The sequence below is a fragment of the Melanerpes formicivorus genome, unplaced genomic scaffold, assembly GCF_026170545.1.
Source record: "Melanerpes formicivorus ecotype bairdi unplaced genomic scaffold, bMelFor1.0.p_v2 SCAF_12, whole genome shotgun sequence".
Taxonomy (NCBI): Eukaryota; Metazoa; Chordata; class Aves; order Piciformes; family Picidae; genus Melanerpes; species Melanerpes formicivorus.
This window is the reverse complement of record NW_027142364.1, coordinates 18,128,016-18,153,609: the sequence shown is the minus strand read 5'-3', so window position 1 is coordinate 18,153,609 and position 25,594 is coordinate 18,128,016. Positions and strand designations below refer to the sequence as shown.

At 44.0% G+C, this 25,594-nt stretch overlaps 1 protein-coding gene across 9 annotated transcripts in view; it reads right to left on the bottom strand.

Annotated features, from left to right (window-relative positions):
- AGFG1 (ArfGAP with FG repeats 1) overlaps window positions 1-18,931 on the bottom strand; it is a 36,692-nt gene extending 17,761 nt beyond the window's left edge. For 3 of the 9 annotated variants that reach the window (XM_068145535.1, XM_068145536.1, XM_068145542.1), the window contains exons 1-2: window positions 18,484-18,931; window positions 7,574-7,667 (exon numbers count right to left, since the gene is read on the bottom strand). In XM_068145535.1, coding sequence (XP_068001636.1) covers window positions 7,574-7,667; window positions 18,484-18,650 — 261 coding nt within the window. In that variant the 5' untranslated portion in view covers window positions 18,651-18,931. The remainder of the gene's footprint in view (window positions 1-7,573; window positions 7,668-18,483) is intronic. The other 6 variants (XM_068145538.1, XM_068145540.1, XM_068145543.1 and 3 more) reach the window with 3 other exon arrangements.
- Window positions 18,932-25,594: the final 6,663 nt, after the last annotated feature.

Genomic DNA, 25,594 nt, shown 5'->3' with positions numbered 1-25,594 from the left:
TCTAGTTCCAACCCCCCTGCCATGGGCAGGGACACCCCACACTAGATCAGGCTGGACAGAGCCTCATCCATTCTGGGCTTAAACACCTCCAGGGACAGGACCTCGACCACATCCCTGGACAACCCATTCCAGGGTTTCACCACTCATGGTGAAGAACCTCCTCCTCACATCCAGCCTGAATCTCCCCACCTCCAGCTTCATTCCATTCCCCCTAGTCCTATCACTACCTGAGATCCTGAGAAGTCCTTCCCCAGCCTTCCTGTTGGCCCCCTTCAGATACTGGAAGGCCACAATGAGGTCACCTCGGAGCCTTCTCTTCTGCAGACTGAACAGCCCCAACTCCTTCAGTCTGTCCTCAATAGGAAAGGTGCTCCAGCCCTCTGATCATACTGAATCTTATGCAAAGAAAAGCTCACTGTGAGAAATGTGAGTATTTTACTAACCAGGTAGTCACATTTTTTTTTATTTCAAAGCTGTTTAAAAGTCACTCATGACAAAGATGAAGGAAATTTAAGCTGTATGTTGAGTTATGGCAAGGAATGATTGACACGCACTTACGTCTTCAGTACTTGGACTAACTCCCCGCTAGTCACACCTTTTAAAATCCAACTACCTGAATTTGACAGCACTTGAGATACTAAAAGATTGTGACAAAAAAAATAGTGGAAATGTAGAAAGCTCAGATGAGTAACTTCAGCTGCACATTTCAACACAAGCTTCAGTGCTGGGCTCCACCTGTCTCATTCACTATACATGCTGACTCTTGGCCAGCTAATTACTAGCAGGACATAGAGGAACAAGTGCAGAAAGGAAGTCAAGGGCATAAATGTGCATGAAACCGAGCTTTAAGCAACCAGTTGGTCTACTAAACATGAAATTTCATTCTTAGTTTTCTAACTGAAATGTGCTATTTGAGAAAAAGAGGAAGTCATTTTCAGGAGCAGCAAAACTTCAGAGTATATGCTTTGAAAACCATGATCTGACATTCCAAAGAGCCTGTGTTTCAAAAAACACCTCAACTAATTCACACAGATCAGAGTGCAGAGCTGACTTAGAAAGTGCTACTGTTCAAGTTTCATGATTTATCTTAAGCTCCATTTTAGCAAAATCACTGCTTCCTTTGCAGTTACAGACAACACACTAAGAACGAACCCCAACTTGTCACAAAGTTAAACAACATTGCTCCTAAGGTACCTGGCCTAAAAATTCTGTGTCTTTATGAAATCCGTCTTGGGGATACTCTTGTTCAGCCATTTGATATTGGTATTGTCCTTTCTGCACAAATAAGCCTCTGCTCAAAAGTTATGTTCACTCACCAAAGTCCTTGTTCTACTCCTCCTTTTGATAACTAAGCTTTATTAAACAAAATGCTCTGTTCAGAGAAGAGTCAGGCAAGCTGGAGCCCAGAGTAAACATTCAAGTTATGTAGCAGCCCCTAGAAACAGTGGAACACATCCAACAATCCAGAGTCATTGTCCACTGTCCCTGAAAAGTATAATTACCCCCATGTCCCACTGGTTCACCAATGTAGCACAAAGGGGGAGGAAACAGCATCAAAACCACAATTAAACTAAAACACAGAGACAGCACTGAAGTCAGAATGATCAAGCATATGCAGCTTTTGCCAGCCTGCTTTCATTGAAGGGTTGACAGAAGCAAGACACTGAAGTTTGGCTGGTCTCTACTACACTGTGGGAGCTGCAAGAACCACAGGAAAGCAAAGTTTCCTGTTGTCAGGTAACAATAGCTGGAAAACAAAATCCAGCAGTTATCTTCATGAAGTTTGAAAGCTCATGTGAATCCTTTTTTCAACTGGTTTGGGTAGAACAGCACTTGTTCTCTGCCAACAAGCTCCAGTCCTGCAAGGGATGTCATTAGGCATTTGGCAACTAAATACTGGAAGTTCAGAATTAGATCAGTAAGTACAATGTGAAGCCAAGAGGGAAAGAGAATCACAACCAGCTTCAACCTACTCACCCTGACCTAGATAAAAACCCTTGAGGTAGCAAGGCAGAAGCTGTGAGTTGCCACAACTTAAATATATCATTGAGAGGGGAAATTGGGCCAAGTGCATATTCCATGTTACAACATCCTCACCTATATTTCTCTTCATGTCATTGGTTTCCCTCCATCTGCATTCAGCAGCTACTCTATTTGAGGAAGAAACTTTCCTAGAACTGCATCTACCTATCCTGTTTCCCAAACACTCTACATTTGTAGTCCTACAGTGTAAGTAATTACCCTTGTTATCAGCTTTGGCAGAAAGGAAGAAAGAATTCATCCCAGTCACTGCACATCTGGTACTCCACAAAGAGTTGACCAGAAAGGCTTCTGGTTTAAAATCCAGTCTCCTAATAGCATCCTATGTTTTCAGGAGTTCCAAGCAGGGCTTTAAAGGCTAAGAACAGCAGAAACTTACCTGTTTTCCACAAGTGTTTGGCTTTTGGGGTGCTTCTTGTTTGTTATGTTTGGGAGTTCTGTATTGCCTTTTCTGTTTGTTTGTTTTTAACAGAGATGAGAAGGTGAGGAAGAATAGGCATACTCAGAACATTTCCAATAAAGAAAGAAAAACAGCAGTATCCATCCAATTTTGCAGAAAGCCTGAGCAATTCAGAGATTCCAGTTATTTCTCTTCCATTGCCATACGTTTCAGCTACCAAACAACACTTCACCACGGCATAACTATTTCACTGATACATATCTCCAGTGTGGGAAGGCGGATATGGGAGAGACAAAAGCCTTCTGCTTACACAACAGAGAGCCACCAGACTCCAGAAACTCCTGTTAGCAGAGCCATGCAAGTTTGCATCATAAAAATTCAGTGAGGCCAGCAAAAATTAAGATTTTGCTCAAGAAGTCACCTGCCCTTGTACACACTGAGGGCAGCATGGCAAGGAAAAGCATCCAAGTGCCGGGTTCTGCACATTGGCCACAACAACCCCATGCAGAGCTACAGGCTGGGGTCAGAGTGGCTGGAGAGCAGCCAGGCAGAGAGGGACCTGGGGGTACTGGTCGATGGTAGGCTGAACATGAGCCTGCAGTGTGCCCAGGCAGCCAAGAGGGCCAATGGCATCCTGGCCTGCATCAAGAACAGTGTGGCCAGCAGGAGCAGAGAGGTTATTCTGCCCCTGTACACTGCACTGGTTAGGCCACACCTCGAGTATTGTGTCCAGTTCTGGGCCCCTCAGTTTAGGAAGGAGGTTGGCTTGCTGGAATGAGTCCAGAGAAGGGCAACGAAGTTGGTGAAGGGTTTGGAACACAAGCCCTATGAGGAGAGACTGAGGGAGCTGGGGTTGCTTAGCCTGGAGAAGAGGAGACTCAGGGGCGACCTTATCACTCTCTACAACTACCTGAAGGGAGGTTGTAGACAGGCGGATGATGGTCTCTTCTCCCAGACAGCCAGTACCAGAACAAGAGGACACAGTCTCAGGCTGCGCCAGGGGAGGTTTAGGTTGGATGTTAGGAAGAAGTTCTATACAGAGAGAGTGATTGCCCATTGGAATGGGCTGCCTGGGGAGGTGGTGGAGTCACCGTCATTGGAGGTGTCCAGGAGGAGACTTGATGGGGTGCTTGGTGCCATGGGTTAGCTGTTTAGGTGGGTTGGATTGGTTGATGGGTTGGACGCGATGATCTTGAAGGTCTCTTCCAAGCTGGTTTATTCTATTCTAATTCTACCTCTGGTAGATGCTAGGAAAAGGCACACTACCAGCTCTATGGCACTTTTCTTTAGCCCCAGATATACCACTGCATAGGAAGACTGCACACCAGTCTCATTTAAAAAGCTCTAATGAGGTATTACCTGTCAGGATTTTAGCATATGCCCAATTAGATTTCTTCTCTCCCTCCCCCTAATAAGACATCCTCAGTTATGCACCAAATGTAATGCTGACAGTGCAAAGAACTACAGATTACCACACAACAAAACTATGTTCCAAAACATAACACTCACCACAGGAAGAAAGATTTGGAAACTGTTCCCTTATGTAAGCAAGTTACAGCTTTGTTCAGTAACTCAGCACTTACGATGTCAATATTATTCATTAATCTCTGTAGGTTAAAAGAATTTTATGCTGCCAGTACACCCATTTCAAAGGCAGTTTGGGTCCAAAAGATATAGCTGCTTTCACAAGGTCAGAGCTCCAGCTGGTAAATCCTGCTAACAGAGAGCGCCCTGCACACAATCAGCTCACCTATCTCTAGATCGTATTAGCAGAACCAGGGACACAACTACAAGGACACCTGACTGCACAGCTCATGCTGTCAGGACTCATCAGCTCCAGCTTAGCTCTGCTCTTTCCACTCCAGGGTTTCTAGGCCACATTCCATAGCAGAGAAGATTCTAGGGCACTTTGTTTAGGCCAAACATCAGCTCTGCAGCAGCCATATACTGCTACCAGTTCAAGAGCTCTGTGGAAAACTGGTACCTGCCTGGGTGCTAATCAAAGAGTCAGAAAGACCAGCACAAAAAACCCTCAGGGACTCTTCAACTAATCCCAAGCACCCAAGCATACCCAGACAGTGTTCATATCTCAGATACACATGGCCTTTGTCCCCAGAGTTGCCCCACATTTTCCTAATACATGACCATTCAAATCATTTTCTTCCACCCATGCACGTTAGAACAGACTATCTGGAAAGGTTGTAAAGAGCCTGGCAGTTTTCACATGTGTAGTAGAAAAAAAGAAATCTGTAACCACACTGCCTCCTAATAGTATTGTCCAGCTTCAGGATCAATACTCACAACCCCAATGGCAACATGAGATGAGTACCACCCCCACTTTCTGCAAACAGTGAGGTCACTTTCTACTACCGTTACACTGAAGCAGCAGCCTAACCAAAGCTAGTGGCACTTGATGACTATTCAAACAGAACCATCTCCATGACACCCTCTCCTCATTATTCCCAATATGAAAATAGTGTGAAAATACTTCACACTGCTCTTAGTGAGGAGAATGAAAGGGGTAAAAATCCTACCCAGTGAGTCAGAATTGACTTTATCCTTCAAAAGGACTTCAGAAGGCACTGCAAAGTCAGACAGAAGATGTCTCCATTCTGGCTATGAAAGTGAGCTAATTCCAACATTAGTAAGACCAGAGTCTGGACATTATTTACACCTGCAGATGAATAAGCAACACCAAAATATAGAAGTCTTCTAATAAAGATTTTTTTACTGTATGTGAAGCAGTAAATACTCATCTCCAAAGAAGTTCAACTTGACTGTACCAGAAAGACAGGCCTTAGAGGAGTTCTTTATTTTTTGAGAACCTCATCCTCATACAATACACTGACCTTAGAAACACTTTTTGAAGGAGAGTGGAAAACTTCCCTAAGAACAACTCACCACCCTAATAGGTACCTTATCTCAGGGAAGATTTGTCATTTTCTTTTCTATTCAGAACAAGTTCCCTATTGTACTTCAACTCCAAGCAAGACAGCTTACCACAGAGACCTTGGCCGTGTTGGAGAATGACTGGGAGGACAGAGAGGGAATGAAATTATTTTACAAGCTGCAGAAAAATGGATGTTAAGCATACCAGACTGCAAAGAGTTGAGTTTTTAATATATAGCTGCAGAACTAAACCAACTGAAGGTTAACATTTTTAAGCCATTCAGTGGCCATACTTTGCTTTATATGTCCACACTCCAGAATATTAGACAGTTTACCCTTCATCTGCCCAAAACTTCATCTTATCTGCAGGATTACTCCAAAGTCCAATAACAGCAAGAGAAAGCAAAGCACTTAACTACTGCAGCACACAGCATGACAAGTGAAAACATGCTTAATTAGGCTTTAAACTTCTAACAGTGTTTAAAGCAGCGTATCTTCTGTTCAGTGTTTGCACACCTGTTAAACCTACCATCTGCAATTACAAATATCCACTTAGTGTTACCTTGGAATTAAGGTACCAAAGTATCCAAAAACCCCAAAACTAAACTCAGGAGGGCATCTTCATGTATGAGGCAGCTCATTTAAACTGCTGCAATACTTGAGAGGAATACAAACAAACAAAGACCCTTGCTTTTGAAGTGTAGCACAGCATTGCAGAGTTCTGGGAGCTTATGTCAATAATAAATTATTTATCAACTAGACCATTATGATTGGCAGACCAGTCAGGTCTCTAGTGGGAAGGACAACTGCACTAGTCAGCTGAGTAGGGATCACTTTAGGCTACACAACTATGGGAAACAAAGGAAGAAGAAAACCAATCAAATTGGTGACATTCTCTAGTCTGTCCAGATTTAGTGAAAAACTGAAATTAAAACAGATGCAGGTATGGAGGGAGGTACACACACACATCTTTACACTTACAAAGTTTAAAGCAAAGCAGGAATTCACAACCTAATCTTAGGCAAAGCAACATCAACATACTACATTTCAACACACAAAAGATTCTTTATTATGCTTCCTGTGCAAAATGTCAGCAGTATGCTAAGCATACATATGCTATATGTACATACATAATGTTAGACAGCTTTAATATGACAAAACTATTCCAAAACAACCAGCAAAGCCATTAAAAGTATTTTATTGTCTCTCTAAGAGTTCAGACCTTGTTCTGGCTTTGTCTGGAGGACTCAGCCCCTAAGAGCCATTTCAACAACACACACATTTACCAGGGTAGAAAAAAAACCCCATTGTCACTTATTTCCATTCCTCAACCTAACAGTTATGAATGGGCCAAGTTTAGACAAGTTAATTCTCAGCACTTTAGCTAATGATGGGATTTATCCCCACAAAGTTTCACATGAACATGTCAATTAGCCACTGCATGGTCTTCAACCAGTAGTTGTACTAAATACTGACCCAATTCAAGTGCAACAGAATTTACACTAATACAGAACAGAAGCAAAAGCTGCCTCCCAAATCCTCAGTGCTACATAGTACATTATAGTGTATAACTGTCACCCTCAAATGAAGTCAGCAACAGCCACATCCAGGGTTCAAATGTTCCATGTGTCCCCACAGAGTTGATCCAACATGAATCTCATATTCAGTTTTCATCTGTTCCAATGAACAAAGCTTCAAAATTGCCCCATGCTACTCTAAACATATTACCACTTACAATAGCAGACTCCAGAGGAAAAACATTCTCCCTTTCCTTCCTCTCTCTCTAAGAGCCTTCAACATCAACAGACTTTCATTAAAGAAAGAGGCTATTTCAACGACTAGAAAGTTTTCTGAAGCCTGCTCTGAGAAAATACAGGCACAAGCAACAACTTTGTCATGGTTGACTCTTTCAGGAAACAATACTGCAGCTAGTCTCAAGGTCTGGGCTGGCAGAAAAAGAAAGGACAGATGCATACTGGCTTGTGCAAAAGAAAACCCAGTTCAGAATTGCTCAACATGTGACTCTAGATGGTCTGGTTGAGCAATAACACATAACACTATGCTGATCAGCTGCCTATGTGAAAGAAGCTCTTTAGAAGCATCATTTCAAATGGCGCTGCCTTCAAAAGGCTTCTGCTTACTTTTTGCTACAGAAAAAAAATAACCATGGTTTTCCTGAAGTAGTCTTTTAAAGCTTGATATTAAAGTGCCAAAATCACTTGACATTTGCCAAGCAATACTTACTTCATTCCCGTGTTTCTGCAGAAATTCTATTTCCTGTTGTGTGAAAGTAGTCATTGAGATGGACTTCACTCTGTGGGGTGGATTCAAGCCCCGTCTAAAAAAGGAATCAAGAAGTATTCAGTCAGTATTCCGGAAATCTGTCATCACACAATCACTTGTAGCGTTACAAACAGAAGTTAGGCAGTTTCAATCTCAGGAGCCAGCTCCACAGCACGCTCATTTGACACTTCCACACACCTAAAGGCTGTGCAAGCTCAGCATGCAAAGTCACATAACTGAGCCTCAAGGAGACCAATGCTTAGACGTGCACATGCAAAATCACTCTGACACTGCCTAGGCAAATTTGTGAAAACATAATTAGACTTGGTTTTGAATCTGCCTCCCCAGACATTCACCTGTGCCTCTTTCATCTCTCAGCCTTGGACATATCTGTTGGAGAGTTCTTCCATTCCAACTCCTCCCTCACCTCCATCTATGGTTACTACAACTTTATCCAGTCACTAGGTTTCTTCAAGATAAGCTCTCCAGCTTTTTCTCTGGATTTAACTTGTATTTCCTACTACCTCCCAGCATCTCTTTGCTGGCTCTGTCTTCCTCCTCCTCCTGAACACTACGAAAGCCAAGAGACAAATGTTTTCATTGCACCCTCAAATGAGAGCCACTCTCACTAATGACACAGCTCAAAACCTCAGCAGCTTCGCCTTTAAGCGGAGACCAGCAGCATCCTCACACCCGTACCCAGACTGCTGCAGCAGGGCTAACTCCAGTCACTGGTACTGCCAAAGCCTGACATGTCAAACTCTGCTCAACCTGCAAGCACACAGAAAAATCCTGCTGAAAAACGCTTTCTTTCTGTTCAAGTTCTTTCTTTAAATACATGCTAACTATTGCTTTTGTCCACAAACGCTTGCCATTAACATCGAGCCGCGTTTGGCTCAATGGAAGCAGGAACACCACATCCCACGTGTGTCAGAGATGTTAAGGCAGGCGATACAAGGTGGTTACTTCAATGCTCAGCTTAACCAAATTGGATTTTTGCAACGCAGTCTTGAAACATAAATTAAGCAAACAAACTATGTGATATCAAAGTACACAGTTCTGTAGTTAGGTAAATGAGAAGAAAGGTTCCAGTAAGGAAGTTGGGGAAAACTTTCAAGGGATGTAATACAGGGCACAAATCATTGACAAATCAATTGTTAGAAGATAGCTTTTAGGAATAACAAAGTAACTACATAAAAATAATCATTGGCATCTAATTTCAGAAGACTAGCAGTGATTATTCTAAAAATACTAGCTGTAAATTAAACTGTTACACATCAAAACAGCCAATGACAAAATATATTAACACCTTCTACTCAACTTCTAAACAACTTTTAGCATTTTGAGTTTAAGTACAATGGGGTGAAGTGCATTTAGCTTGCAAATTTCTCTTGCACTGTACCTGTAAAAAGACAGTTCTGGCTGTGCACTAGAATATCCCCACATTTTTAGTTAAGCTGGATACTGATTAGAACACTAAGCAGTAACATTTTAGCCCAAGTTTCATTTTAAAGATGAAAGACGCTCAGTGTTTGAAACACTTGGATAAAAATAAAGAATGTTTGCAATGTATTTGAGGACCTTAAAAAGAAATCAGACATACCTAGTGGCATATGAGAATGAGTTTTACAGAATGCTATTTGCTTAAACAAATGTTCCAAAACCCAAGCATCTTAAAATTACTCCATGGTTCAGCACCTCAACAGGAATGCAGAAGTTTGATCAACGTTAGTGACTGATGTTGCAAGGCAGTTTAGTTCATGTAACTCAACCACCAGCAAATTAACTTCCTGTCTCAAAATGATAAACTGACATTAACAATTGAACATCTTTCATCTAGTTGTAAATAAAAGCCACATCTTATCACAAATAAGCTTATTAAAACACTGTCTATCATCATCTAAGACTTAAGTTAATATTCATTTGAAGATGATGCAACTTTAACATCAACTCTCAAACAATGGATTTTCTTAGTTTCATGCTTGGTTGTTTGGGTTTTCTTTGATTTGTGTGGCTTTTTTAAACACCTTTTTAAAAACACCTCTTTGCAAGCAATCAGATTGCACTAAGTGACACTAGAATCATGTGTTAAGTGACAGCATAGAAGCCATGTCAGCACACACCTGGCATTTCATATACACTTGTTCCAATCCCTGTGCCTTGCTTCTAGACAATGAAAGCGGTTTTGTCTGCCTTAGTCTGTTCAATTTGCTCTCCTCCTCCTAAGGAAGATGCACAGCTAAGCACTTGTGAACTATTTAATGACTATTTTAAAAGCTGGAGTGATTTGCTAATACATGTTTTTCAGCACAGGTAGCATACCTGAACTTTCACATTGGCTCCTGCTGGAAACAAATTTTTACAGTCAGTGCATTTCAAGTGCTATATTGTACCCATATTTGCACCAAAGACACTGCACAAGTTAAACAGCAGCTACTCTGCACTGATATACTATTAGGGCTCTTCAAAGCACTTACATCAGTAAACATGGGTCTTCAACTGTGTTAAGCAGCAGTATTAAGTGGAATTAAAGCAGAGTCTAATCAGAGACTTCCTATGTGCCTGTCTACCAAAGACTGTGATTTTAAGGCTCAGGTTCAAAAGTTCCCCAATTTAGACAATGATAGCTATGATAAGGCAGATTCTTCTCTCTTTCACACCCTCCTGTTGAAGGAAGAAGACATGCCTTACTCCTATGGGTCTGACTACAAGGCAGAAGCGTCAGATGTCCGGCATGATGAGAGACTAGAGCCCCACACTGATGGTCCAGGAAGACTGAAAATCCTGGACATGACTTAGCCATAACTGCCAAGGTAATCATCAAGCTGCAGTATTATACATACAAGTATAGTCAATGCCTTTGACACCATCTGCCACAACAAACTCTTGGCAAAGCTGGCAGCTCATGTCTTGGACAGATTGACTCTGAAATGGGTCAAGAACTGGCTGGAGGGCCGGACCCAGAGAGTGGTGGTGAATAACGCCACATCCAGTTGGTGGGTCACTAGCGGTGTCCCCCAGGGATCAATGCTGGGCCCCATCCTGTTCAATATCTTTACTGATGATCTGGACAAGGGAACTGAGTCCATCATCAGTAAGTTTGCAGATAACACCAAGTTAGGAGCAGGTGTCAATCTGCTGGAGGGTAGGAGGGCTCTGCAGAGCAGCCTTGAGAGGCTGGATGGATGGGCAGAGGCCAATGAGATTTCACAAGGCTAAGTGCAGGGTTCTACACTTTGGCCACAACCACCCCAAGCAGTGCTATAGGCTGGGGTCAGAGTGGCTGGAGAGCAGCCAGACAGAAAGGGACCTGGGAGTGCTGGTAGATAGTAGGCTGAGCATGAGCCAGCAGTGTGCCCAGGCAGCCAGGAGAGCCAATGGCATCCTGGCCTGGATCAGGAATAGTGTGACCAGCAGGACAAGGGAGGTTATTCTTCCCCTGTACTCAGCACTGGTCAGGCCACACCTTGAGTACTATGTCCAGTTCTGGGCCACTCAATTCAAGAGAGATGTTGAGGTACTGGAACATGTCCAGAGAAGGGCAATGAAACTGGTGAAGGGTCTCAAGCACAAACCCTATAGGAAGAGGCTGAGAAAGCTGGGGTTGTTTAGTTTGGAGAAGAGCAGGCTCAAGAGAGACCTCATGGTTGTCTACAACTACCTGAAGGGAAGTTGTAGCCAGGTGGGGGTCAATCTATTCTCCCAGGCAACCAGCAATAGAATGAGAGGACACAGTCTCAAGTTGTGCCAGGCTGGATATTTGGAAGAAGTTCTTCACAGACTGATTTGCCATTGGTATGGGCTGCTCAGGGAGGTGGTGGAGTCACCATCCCTGGAGATCTTCAAGAAAAGACTGGATGAAGCACTTACTGCCATGGTCTAGTTGATTGGAAAGGGCTGGGTGATAGATTGGACTGATTCTATGATTCCATGATTCTAAGTATTTGTGCTTAACACAGCAAGGGGTGGGTGAAAAAATCTAAGAAAGGCTTTCCTTTTATGTTAAAGCAGTACAAGTCATCAGACTGGACCAAAGAACTCAAAAGGTTACATTACACAGCATACAAACAGAGCCCAAAACACATGCACTACCTTCCTTAAAGTACTTCAATTCTACCATTAGAACAGCTAAACTATTGTTTTAATGATTTCTAACCTGCCTGAGCCACTTCCAGTAACATCACACCATGAAATGGCTAGAATCTCCCTGAAACAGAACAGTCATGAAATTTATGAAGAACTTGAGAACCAAGCCTATGTACTAAGGCTACTCTTACTTCAAGAATTCTAACTTATTTTACACCCTTCCTTACCTACAGAGGTTGCTACATGACCGAAATGATTCACAAACAGCTCATCTACTTACAGGGGAAGCTTGCTGGTAGACAGCCAAGTACAATTATCCCTTATGGGGAACTAACAAACCTTTTTTTACTGGAAAAATATACCTACCACTTGCTTGCATAGTTCTAACACTTCACAGTATTCCATATTTAACAGGGGACAAAATGGATTCTAGTCCCTCCGTTCAAATTAATACTGCATAGCTTTAAATTGACCCTCAACAAATGTTTGCAACCCTTATCTGTGCAGTGGTACTAGCTACTCCTTTCCCTACTACAGGAAGGAAAGCAATCAAACACTGAGGAAGACAGCAATCAAATGCTACCTCAGCACTTACTCCAGTTCACTGCTGTCACATAAGAGACTCTTGAGAAAGACAACTGAGTAAGACTGTTCTGCCATCTGCACTTATCCAGCACACCATAGCTTAACATCCCACACGTAGATCCCACTCATCGCTGCCAACCTTCCTCATACTCAGCAATGGTTATTTCTGCAGAACAGCACTGTGACCAGAACTTTCCAGCTGTGAGACTATCCTCCACCAACTCAGCCCAAGTGTCTGGTGACACAGCTGCCACAAGGGCAGCTGCTGAGAACACAAGCAGGACATGAGACCTCTGTTCCTCAGAGAGCATTGTTAAACTGGCATTCTCAAACAAAGGAAGCTCTAAGGTCACTGACACAAGATTCTGAAGTCTGGCAATTGAAACATTAAACATTCATAACACTGTCAATGAGCACTGAACATTTGTTACTGACATAATTTAGCAGCAAATTATGGCTGAACTTGTGATTGTTGGCAGAGCAGCCATTCCTGCACTCAGCTCAAACACGTCAGCAAAGTCATCTGCAAAGGCCAGACAAAAACAAGAAAAAATTACAGGGTGGGCTCTGCTGGAATAGTCAGCGGGCAGATGGCTGCTCAACACTCTTCATGCTCCCCTGTATCACTTTCTAACACAATCTCAAGACTAAGCCAGCAAAATCTGATCCCCTAAGAAGCAGGAAGTTTATGAGGCATGTCAAATGCCAAGCCATCCTAAAGCACACTACCTCCCCAGGTCTCTGGAAAACAAGCCTTAGAAAGCCCAGTACCACACCATTCCTTACTATTTCTATGCCATTGTGGGTAGCAATGGAGAACAGAAGCAGCAGTGGCCATTGCTGATACTTGTAGACCTCCCTGGAGACCCTCCACCATCTCACAAGCTCATTTATTTTTAACAGCAAAAGGCTCACACGTACATTTAGAAGCACAATCAAGGTTAACTTAACTTTCTGCTAAGAGAAAGCAAGCATCCTTTCTCAGCTGCATAGTATTAGCTGTGCTATAGACATTTCCTTTTCTTCCCAGTCATGACACTGAAAGGAAGACAAAGTAATATAGGAAATACCTTTATTATAAAACATAAATTAAAGCCCATATGCATGCACAAACACACAGTACCATTTGCCAAACATGCTCCAAAGGAAGAGGAAGATCAGTAAGTCACACCAGCCAACCTCATGAGGTTCAATAAGAGCAAGTGCAGGGTCCTGCATCTGGGTCGAGGCAATCCCAGGCACAAATACAGGCTGGGCAGTGACTGGCTGGAAAGTAGCTCTGAGGAGAGAGACTTGGGGGTGCTGGTGGACAAAAAGCTCAACATGAGCTCTCAATGTGCACTTGCAGCCCGCAAAGCCAATCAGATCCTGGGCTGCATCAGGAGAAGTGTGGCCAGCAGGTCGAGGGAGGTGATCCTCCCCCTCTACTCAGCTCTGGTGAGACCCCACCTGGAGTACTGTGTCCAGTTCTGGAGCCCCTATTACAAGAGGGATGTGGAGGTGCTGGAGCGAGTCCAGAGAAGGGCCACAAGGATGAGCAGAGGGCTGGAGCACCTCTCCTATGAGGACAGACTGAAGGAGTTGGGGCTGTTCAGTCTGCAGAAGGGAAAGCTCCAAGGTGACCTCATTGTGGCCTTCCAGTATCTGAAGGGGGCCTACAGGAAGGCTGGAGAAGGACTTTTCAGGATCTCAGGTAGTGGTAGGACTTGGGGGAATGGAATGAAGCTGGAGAGATTCAGGCTGGATGTGAGGAGGAGGTTCTTCCCCATGAGAGTGGTGAAGCCCTGGAATGGGTTGTCCAGGGAGGTGGTCGAGGCCCCGTCCCTGGGGGTGTTTAAGCCCAGGCTGGATGCGGCTCTGTCCAGCCTGATGTAGTGTGGGGTGTCCCTGCCCATGGCAGGGGAGTTGGAACTAGATGATCCTTGTGGTCCCTTCCAACCCTGAATGATACTATGAAAATAACCAGAATCACCTTCACTGTGACACTATTTAAACCATTGTAACTCCTGCAAAATGTCTTTTGGGGACAGAGACAACAATCCACCACCACTGCACCAAGACCTGCTTTTCAGTTTCTTATGGGTACCTGTCCTCAAACACTCCAGTATAGCTGGTACAGAAGTCCCTCACCCAGGAAAATTTTGAACTCAACATTTCAACTAGGAATATTGCAAACAGTCAAAAGGCAGCCCCAGGATCCAACTTTCAGAAATGGCATAAAAGGGCTTCAGCATTCCCCACTGTAATCATATGCTCTAAACATTCATTGTTGCATCTTCCTGACACAAGCAAGAAGTGCAAACATCTGAAGAGACTTCCTCAGTAGTTGGGAGGAAGTAAAGAAGGCAGCAGTGAGAGAGAGCGCGCGCAGAGAGTCTGAGTTGTCACATCAGCAGGTACTTTTAAAAGTCAAGGTTAAATGAAAATTGCCTCTAGTACAAAACTTGTGGAAGTGGACACTCAAACAGGAATATTTTCCATCTGAAAACTTAAAAACACAGTCCCTTCATGAAACTTAGGAGCAGACTGACCAAGAGTAGTAAAGAAGCACTCAAAAGCAAATAGGCACAGCCAAGCAGAGAAACAAGGCAAGGAGGCTTTGGTAAAACAAAGGGATGGGTATCATTGTCAGCAGGACACACACTAACACCCAGAAACACGGCTACCAAGATCATCCCTCAAAGCAAAGGACTTCTGTGAAACTGAAAGAATCTCTCTGCCATCATTTGTCAAGATGTTTACTGTAATCCTTGACCTGAGAGGACCGCTCCTCTAGAGCATTGCCTCCCACTCTCAGAGACGAAATGACTGTGTGTTCATTTCTACATATCCTCTATTCTTGTCAAAAGCAAAGAAGTTAAATTAGGCACAACCTGTATGATCCTAGCATGCTTGTCTCCACATGGAGACAATTTAAAGACAGGGAACATGCAGGGGTCTTTGCAGAGCAAGCCACTGTCCACACTGCTATTCACAAACTTTCTCCTGCTTGCATCATTTTACACAGCAGAACTTTCGCTCTGCTAAACCCAAACCAATGAGAAAAACTTAAAACCTAGGTATCAGAGCAAAGGATTTCCTCTGTGCCATTCATACTTGTAACTTGACATGACTCACCTTCAACACTGAAGTCAGAAACAGAGCTTTTCAAAGTCACTAATTGTCATTTACAGCAGCGCTCAAACACCCTAGGCATACTATTTTGGGCAACAGTTACAAAAATGCTAAGGTGTAATATCTAAACCCATTAACAAATCTGATGGCTTTTCTTTCTTTTCTTGAGGATACAGTTTAGTAGTTATGGTAGTCATGTTACGTTTGGACTCAACGATCTCAAAGGTCTTTTCCAACCTTTAATGGTTCTGCAATTTTATGAACACGGACTCCTGTAGAGGAAATCAAGGATGGATCCAGAATGAAGGTTTGGGTTTGACTGACTGTCCTTGACAGGACAATGAATAAACACAACAGAAAACTTACAACAAAACTATGTTACACTGCAGATTTTTAAAATTTAGAGCTAACTGTACTTATAACAACAAGCCTAAGCTAATACTCGTGTTAGGAACCACTTCTAATTAACTAAGAAACCTTTATGAAGATGACTTGTTAATGTACCAAGTATTTTAACCTTGCACTGGGCACTTTGTACTTGACAAAACTGGACTAGTTGACTCCTAGAATACTTCCTGTACCAGATTAGAAAAAATTAAGCAGCAATGCAAGTCATTCACATAGTATACAAACAAGATGAAGTAGTAAGATTATTAAAGCTTTGCAGTAAAGCAAGTAGTATGAGGTAGAACGCAAGCAGCCATTACGAACTACAGTAGCAGCAGCACTTCTACACTTTCTTTTCCATTATGTGGTTTCTTCCCAAAGCACTTCCCTCCAGCATTTAATTCTACAGTGAAAAGCTCCTGGAAATAAGTTGCATGAAGCACTGTTCTGACAGAAGTGACAGTTTCTAGTTATGAAACAGACATGACCTATGTCTACACCACATCTCATCACTAACAAACATACCCCACTGGCTAGGTTCCGAGGTATTAACCAATACAGAGGATCATGCACTCACAATTTATGAAAGTACTTCCAAGCTAACATGAAAGAATGAGCTCAAAATTATTTTAGAAGAAAGCTTTAAGGCTTCTTAAGAGTCCTTTACTCCAGCTTTAAGTGTAGGTGTTACTAGCTCTAACAACTAAAACTGTTTCTTTTTTATAGCCACACAAAAACGCTGCATATTTAGAATGCAAATGAATGATTTGCATTTTATTAGAAGACCAATGCATGAACAGCTTTTCTTCAGAAGAAGTCTTCCTCCTTTAAGCATGGTAACATCCAAATGATGGCCAATAACAAGTGACAGCTGTCCCCTGCTTACGAGCCATTTCACTGCACATATATCTTTTTAGTTGCTGTAAACTAGACCATAGACTTTGAACCAGTCCATACTTTCCAACCCACACAACAAATCCTGCTGAACCCATGCTAAGCATATCAGCAGCACTCAATGCATTTGTCTATTAAGGTCAAAAAGCCTGAAAAACAAGGGAAAATATTCTTATGGAGTGCTTTTATCACGCTGTCAGTTTAACCAGTAAGAACATGTGCAACCATTAAATAAGCTCTGTGCAGTAGCTTAAAATAGTTTCACATGCCAGCACAAATAACAGTTTGCTAACAGAACAAACAATAGCCATAGCTGGCTGATTAAGTAGCATGTGTATGTCAAAAACCAGAGTCTCTTTTCAGCCCCAAAACCCAACTGTATTTTCTGTATTCACATCAAGCCTGTTCAAAAGTTTACACAAAGCAGAAAGGAAGAAATACCCTTAGACTAATTAGCTGTCTAGCAGTATAAAAGGCAGTTTGTTCCATGTAAATTCAGCAACAAAACTTACATGTTTGCTTTGTTCTGAATCTCAGTATAATTACCAATTTTGTTCTAAAACACCAGACCTCACTTGGAAGACCTGTGTGGGGTACTTAGCCCTTCTTAGGAAAGGGACAGAAAATAGTTCAGGCTCCTGAATGCCTCTTATGAACTCAAACTCCTAAAAGCACAAATCTGTGTCCTTTAACATACTATTTCTTACTTGGGCTACTCTGATTCTGCTCCATTCCATAAGCACAATGCCAGAGAAACACTGACAAGCAAAGGGATTCAGCCATGGAAACAGCAACATTTAAGGCAGCAGGATGTATCTGCAAGCAAAACTCAGAACTGACAGATCTCAACTCTTTGTTTCGTACACACTATCTTGGAACAGAAAGGGGGAGTAGTAGGAAGGCCCATGCAGGAATGAGGAACAGGAAAAATACAACTCACTTTATCAGAGCCAAACCCTTCCCAAGGTTTATATATATAGTTTGTAAGAAGTAACAGGAAAAAGCCTTCTGTTACTTTTCTGATCAAGTATACGAAGCTATTAAGGCTAGAGTCTATCCTCTAAGCTAGAGCTCAGATAGCAGTCTTAAAAACTACTACGAAGCACAATTTGAAACACAAAAGGCTAGACTGGTTATTTAACTTTAAAGCAAGATTTTTAAACGTTAAACTCGGTATTCACAATAGGGTTAGACTCCCTCCGTCCTCAAGACTACGACAAAATTGAACTGTTCCGCCATGTGCGCCCTTTCAAAAGTATTCTCCAAACTCTTCCTTAATTGTCACACTCTCAACGACTTCCAATGGGGTGGCGGTGCTGCTCACCCTTCGTGTGCGTCCCGCTGGCAAGCGCTTATACTCCCTACGTGCAGGAAAACACCTCCCTAGGGGCAACTACAGGATGAGCACCGGGTTGCTGCGGCTGCCCAGCCGCCAAGGCTGCCTTGCTGCCCGGTCTCGCACACACCCACCGGTTAGCAACCGCCATCTCCCGCACCGAGGGCTCCGATGGGGGATTTCGGCGAATGCTACCTCCGCCTGCCGTCCCCTCCCCGGGATAGCTCCCGTCTGCTCCCCTCCGACGTGGCTCCGAGGAAGGAGAAGCCCGCGGGGCACTGGCCGGCGCAGCAGACCGAAGGCAAGCCGCTGCACCCCGCGCACTGGCTGTTCTCGCCTCACCGCCCCCGCAGCCAAGCGACCCCCGGCACCGGCCTCGAGGGGAGCTCACCCGCCGGCCCCTAGGGCTGCCCTCCGCCGCCGGGCCGGCTCGGAGGGATGGAGCTGGGGCCCCCCCGCCCACACTCACAGGATGCCGGAGCAGGAGGTGCACACGAAGCTGCCCACCGTCATGTCGGTGTAGGTGGGGCCGCGCTGGTCGCAGTCGAAGCACTTGCGGTTGGGCGGGAGGCTGCTCATCTCCCGCAGCAGCTTCAGGTGCTTCTCCTCCTGCTTCCGCTTGGCGCTGGCGGCCATGGCCCCGCCGGCGAGGGGACGGCCCAACACGGCGCCGGGCCCCGCTCACACCCCGACAGCGGCGCTCCGGGGCCCGGCCGGCGAGAGAGGGGGCCGGGGCGGGGAGGGCGGGGGGAGGAAGGGGCGGGGAGGGCAGCCGGCGCCAGCCGGGGCGGGAGCGCAGTCACCGCTTACGCCGGCCGGCAGCTCGGCGGGAGAGGACGGGGGAGGGTCCCGCGGCGCAGAGGAGGCCGACGGCAGCGGCAGGCCCGGGGCGGCTGAATGACGAACCCGGGCGGAACCTGCGCGACACCTTTATGAGATCAGAGACGGAGATGGCGGCTCGGCGGCGAGGCCGAACGCGCCCGCCGGCTGCAGCGCCCCCTGTCGGGTGGGAGGACGCGCTCCCCCTCCGCCACAACCCCGGCCTGCGGGGCGGTGCCTCGGGCTGGGCCATGTCAGTTGCCGTCAGGCAGCGGGACGGCTCCGGGGCGGAGGGCGAGAGTGCTAATGGAAAACCCTCAAGAAAATGCCCGGCTCGCCGTGCTTCGGGGAGGAGAGGCTGCTTCCCCCGGGGTCTTACTCGGGGCGCGGTCTTTGAGGGTCTCAGGCCGCGCTGAGAGGCGGGCTCAGGGCGGCGGGAAGAAGGGTCTGTGCCGTGAAGCAGCGAACGCCGGCCTCGGCCCTGCCCCAGCGCTCCCCCTGGCCTCCAAACTGCCCTCCTCTGAGCTGCCTTTCTCTGAATGGCTGTATGAACATCCCTCATCTTCTCAAAGTCTGAATGCTCCATCATGGAGGCTCGGGAAAGCAGTGGCTGAGGCAAGTAACAGGTCCTGCGCTTGGGTCACCACAACCCAAATATGCAATGGCTTGGGAGAGAGTGCTAGGAAGGAAAAGTTCCTGGAGGTGCTGGTTAACATCAGGATGAATACGAGCCAGCATAGACGTGCTGCTGAGGGCCATGATTTAATAGTGGCCTAGCGTGCTGGGTTAATGGTTGGATTCTGTGTGCTTAAACATATTTTCCAACCTAAACGATGCTGTGATTCAATGGTTCTGTGAAGGTAGTCCTGGGGGAGGCTCAAAGCATTCCCCTGAAGCATTCCCCTGAGGGGCATGTGGGGGTCCCTGGCATGACTGCTGGTGGGCAGGCCAGTGGCTGTGATGACACACAAGGGCCCAGCTGGCGAGAACAGCCAGGACAGCTTACACAAGGCAGCAGGACTCGTGAGGGAAAATGTGTGTCTCTCCTTTTTGAAAAGGGCAGTTTCCCCTTGGGAATTTGGATGTCTGTGCCCAACTGGGCACTTTCCTTATGAAAAGAAAGAGAACAGAGCCAACAGTCATACAAATCTGATGATATCCTTGAGGAATCCTTGGGTCTGGCTTGAACTCAGATCTGCTGCTGATCTACAAATATGTGCTTGTTCCTTACAAAGGCCTAAAGGAGTATTTTTCAACAGTGCATAAAATGGATATACATAAAAAAACATTTACCTTATAATTTGGTGATTTAATTTGGAAAACTGCCTGGCAAAACTGCCTGGCAACACGTGTGATTAAAATCTGTGAAGGTTCAATGAATCCCAATTCAGCATATTTAAGATCAAGTTTTTCAGCTCTGACGTCAGCACATATGTTAGCTCTAGCTTTTGTGGGAGCAATATCTGATCTGCTGTGTTTTCCTTGTAGTTTAGTTTAAAAAAAAACCTAGGACTAGGGGTTCAGTGTCAGTGATTGAACATTCCTCCTCTGAACGTTCTGGGTGTGCGGATTTGCATGAGCCAATCGAGCTGCCCGGAGTTTTAAACCCAGAGTGTAATGCAGTGATCTCCATGGCAGGAGCCGTGGGTGGACGGCAGGAGCTGTTCGTAGCGAAAAATAAACACCAGTGAATCATTAAATCATCATGAAGGCTTAAAAGTAAACACTGAATATTTCTAGGTTTTACAAGGACCAATTTGTTCACTTTTCCCTGAAACACTCTTAGTCTTATTATTCAGAAGGGTTCATTTGTTTTTGGCTTCTATGCAACACACCAACCTTGGAGATTTGCCAATGATCTAAATGACCTAAAGTAGATGACCTAAATTTAGGGGAAAGAAAAGAGTTTAAAGGTTAAAAACCAAGTTTGGTTTATTTTGGTTTTGATTTGTTTTGTCTTGTTTTTCTGGAAAATACTTCAGAGGGCCATGAGCAGCCACAACACCTGCTGTGGTGGAGAACTGCTACACAGGATTGGGGTTTGTTTCAGTGAGAGTCAAAGGTGCTTTGTAACTGAAGCAAGAACATCCGACTTCGCATAGGAGCAGTTGTTGATAAAAACAATACTGTTGTTACTGAAGTAGTTGCTGTCATTAAACTGTGGGACTGAGCTCCCAGGGAAAGTCTTAGTACTGCTCAAATCCGTCACAGTTCAGTAGGAGTCACATGAATTTCATATTACAGTAAAGCAGGCTGTAATTGTTACAGGAAGAAAGAGTTCTGATGTTATTCGTGGCCAGCACCAAGATAAGAAAAACAAAAACTCTGCAGCTTTACTTCTCACCTTTATTTTCCTGACATATTTTTTCTGTTTCTCTACCCTGAATTTTCTCTCCTACTCCGTTTCTGTTCAAATTTTTCTCTATTCACGCCTCCTAGTGACCAGATGTTTGGGTTGTTTTGGTTGGAAATACAGTGGGCAGTTGTTTATCTGCAAAGTGCTTAATCCCTATTGCACTTGATACAGCTTTTAGCTTTAACATTAATTTCCTAACTAGAGGTAAAACAATGAGTTCTTATGTGTGCAGCATTTCTCGTTACATAAAAAACAGAACCTAAAAGTTGGCCTAGTCATGGGTAATAGTATCTGAAAGACATTGTTTCAGTAAGCCCTGGTATGGGCTAATGGGGTATAAATTATATTACACAAGCACAGCATCTAGAGGACTTATTGTCACGACCAAAAGAAACAGTCTAAGAACGTACATTTGGGAGATGAATAAGGCATTCTCCATTTGCCACTCGGATTGGGGTCAATAATATACATTTTAAAGCAATTAACCCAGCAGGCTGAGTGACGTGAAAATTATCATGCTGAAGGGCTAATGGGCTATTAAATCCATCTTGCTTCACTGCTGATGGGCTCATGGAATGAATCCTGGGATTAGGTATGTCAGATCTGCGGTGAATATTTGGATCTGCTGCAATATTTGAGTATGAAGGGTGTTCTGAGAACGCTGAGAGAGAACACAGTGAAGTGTAGCTGGTGAAGGTGTTCCCTGAAATGCTCTGTTAAAGAGCATGGATTGGTGTGTCTGGGCCTGGGCCTGTTTGAGCAGTAGTTTTTTGTGGGTGAGTTGAAAGGTTTTACTAAGAGAGCAGAACAAGTGAAAGTTATAATAACATCACAGAAACCAGTATGGGTTGTTGTGAGTTATTTAAATCTAGAAAATATAACTGTGGGAAATGGTCAGACAAATATGATCCAATTACAAAATTGTTTTGATTTGAAATGCCATTTCTATTTGAGATTTCCCACCACTGACACTACCACATCAAGAAACATGAATGACAGAGAGCCCAACCTTTACCCATAACCACCATTTTATAGACAACGGACCTCACAGTAGAGAGAAAAGCACAGTCACAGCAGCTTGGCTTCTGTAATGCACATTAGTGGTCTTTATTTTTTAAATCCTATGTTTCATTAGTGTGGCATTCAGTCTGAGTGACATAGAGTGAAGTGATTTTCAGCCAGCACAGACACAAAATTCTGAGATCCAAAGCAGAAGCGCTGGCTCTGGAGTGGACGTGAAGGAGGCTGAAGGTATGAGTTAAGACACAAACCCAAGAGCTAGCAGAAGAGCAGGAAGTATCAGAGACCAAAAAATACAGACAGAAAAAGCAATTCTTCTTTAGACTCTACTTTCAATTTAGTTTATGACACATCTACTCTACTGATAGAACTTTTATGGTTTCCAGGTGAGGTATGCTGAAGCTGTGCAGAGCCAGGAGCCAGTCGTTAAGAGCAAGACACTCCTTGTGCTGCAAAGGAAACTAGAATTTTCCTGTCAATATCAGCACACCAGACAAGTTTTAAGAAGAGAACCATATAGGTATAGAATGCCTTTCCAAAGGTAATCAGTAGTAGTTAAAAAGTCTCTCATCTTTCCTCAGTATGATGTTCTAAGCTTGAAGATACCTCTGTAAATGATAATTTAGATGAGTTGCTTGCAGCCACTCTTCAAAACTGTTTGAATGGGAAATCTGAATTCAAATGAATGGAACCAAGGGCATCCTAAAGTTAGTGTTGTTAAGAATATGGTTCTTTTTGTCTAAATTATATCAGTCACCGTGTAGTTTAGTGGAATCTCCTTCAAGTTTTTCAGTGGGAAGGGATGAGGTTTCCTGGCTGGACTTCATCCTCAGTGAAGAACAGATTTTACTGGTTTTCAGAGGGGGATTTGAGCACAGCACTGTCCTAGCTCATGGTGCCACCCAGACTAGTTCAACAGGAGGCTTTCAGATCCGAAGTGCAGGTCAGCAGATTGACTTGCTCCAAAGTCAGGAATTTACCCTTTTTACTGAGAAATGTGGATAGCTGAGGAGGCATTACAATTCTGCTTTCTAGCTTGGTCAGTGATGTTGAAAGGCTATCAGTATTTCAACCCTGCTTCTTTATTTGACCCACTTCTTGAATTTCCATCATGCCTGAAGTGTACAAGATCATGTTCCAGTTTGTAGTCACCAACCAGGCAGTGGAAAGGACATGGCAATAGACAGCTGCAGTGAAGGCAAAATGTGTCAGAGGAATATCTTGTACATGAGGTGATGGGCTTTTCTTTTTAAATTTATCTTCACAGGGCCTTTGTTTTTAGGGTATGTGCCAATGTTTCTGTTAGGGGTTTTGATCAGTATTGGTTTATCATTGTTTGCTAAGATCCTGTAGTTGAATAATGCTTTATAAACTGTAACCCAAATCACAGGACTCTGTAAAATAACTGTCTCCTGCATCCTGTCACAGAAGAGTGCAACTCTTTAAGCTGAAAGGGAAGGATATTCACAGCTGATCCTATAAACAGCAATAGAAAAACAACATTAAGCTGTACTGTGTTTTGCCTGTGCTGGAGCAGCCCATGGGGATGTCAGCAATGCATGGGGCAGCCCAGCACCTACAGGTAGAAGAGAGTGGTCGTGGAACTCCTGTGAATAAAGGAAGAGGAGATAAAGGACCAAAAGACAGACCTTGATGGTGGAAGGAGTTTAACTTTTAGTTCTAAATAAGAAGAGTGAGATACAAAATCTAAGCAGATATATAAACCATCAACATTTGGCTACATAAAGTACTCCACTAGGAAATGCTCTCCCAGCTCTCTGAACTGGAACAACTTAATAGTCACATTGAAGTTTAAATGGCATATTTCCTTCCCTCTGAAAGAGATTTGTACTTAAAGCCCAGAGTATTTTCCAGTGGGAAAGGTACTAAAGAACTGAACTTGATGACAGGCATCTCCTGCCTCTTTTGTGTATAACTCCCATGGGAGTGGAGAGGCCTTTGTTCCCTTCTGCTAATGAATCTAAATTATTGATTTGTCAGTCTCAGTTGTGGAGACTGCTGTTGGTTAGTGTTATCTTAGAACTGCCTTAGATTTGGCAAAAAGAATGACAGAAATTTGACAGACATCTTCAGTGAAGGAAATGACATTCAAATAGACAGGAGGAGTATTTCCAGCCAGTGTTCCTTTATTTGACTTCACTTTACAAACCCCACATATTCTCCTTCTATTCAATTTTCATTCTTTTGATAAACATCACTTGTAGGCTGATTTGGGGAACACTAGAGCACAATTAACTGCTCTGAGCAGGCATCCTTCAGTGCTCATGGTAATCCTGGAGCAGCATTCACAACTGAAATCCACACACAGAAAATTGAGCCAAAACTTTCTAATTCTCTAATTCAACCTGGAGATATAAAGGATGGAGAAAGTGGAAGAAAGAAGGAAAAAATGGCTGAGTCCAGGGTGCCAAGACAGGCCACGAAACACCTGCCTGCATTCCATTACCTGAAACACTGAGATGGCAAATCAATGATTCCAGTATAGTAGTGTCTGAATCTTGCTTGATAAAGAGTTTTCTACACTCCACTGAACAAACCAATTAATACAATGAGTACTAGAAGAATTAAAAATCATGGAAACATCTCTTGGCTTTGAAGTGAGGTGGAGAAAGACAGCATCTTGGAGTAAAGCAATGGAGATGGACATAAAATAGGGAAATCAGGGATATGCAGCTTTCAGGGGTCAGACTTTCAATCAGAGGAATAACCAAAATGAGCTCTGTAATGCGATTATGGGGAAAATTAAGTTCTTCAGGCACTGCTTCTGAAAGAGAGTATTTTAGAAGTGGACTGCAAAAGGAGCCCTGGTGCTTCAGATGTAAGGTTTCTCGTTAGTGGCATTTTAAATTCTGAGACACTGCCATCAAGGCTTTTTCCATGAATCCTTGAGAACGTGTCTTGACCAAGCTGCAGAGAGCAGGGCTTTCTGGCCGGGGATATTAACAGGTTAAAAGTAAGAGCATCCTCTGGAGTATGCAGCACAGGCTGGTGCAATTGCGGTGAAGAGATACAGATAATCCCTGGGAGCTGCCAATATCCTCTTAAGGGAGGGTTTCTGCAGGAGAAGACTAATCTCAGTCCATCCATGGGAAAAATACAGCTGAAACTGGTAATACTTTGGCACTTTCCACATCATTTAGCTTGGAAATAAAAGGACAAACCCTCAAACTGTTCAGAAGCATTCATTTAAGAAGTGAATCCCCAGACACTGAGGCCTCAGATACTTTGCTGCACCGCAAGAGCGCCGCAGTTCCTTGCCTCGCATCATCTGCTTTCAACACTGCCAGCAATAGCTGGAGATACAAACAGCTTACAGAAAACCTGAGGTGTCTTTCCAGAAAGCATCCTCTGGTTAAAGTGGCAA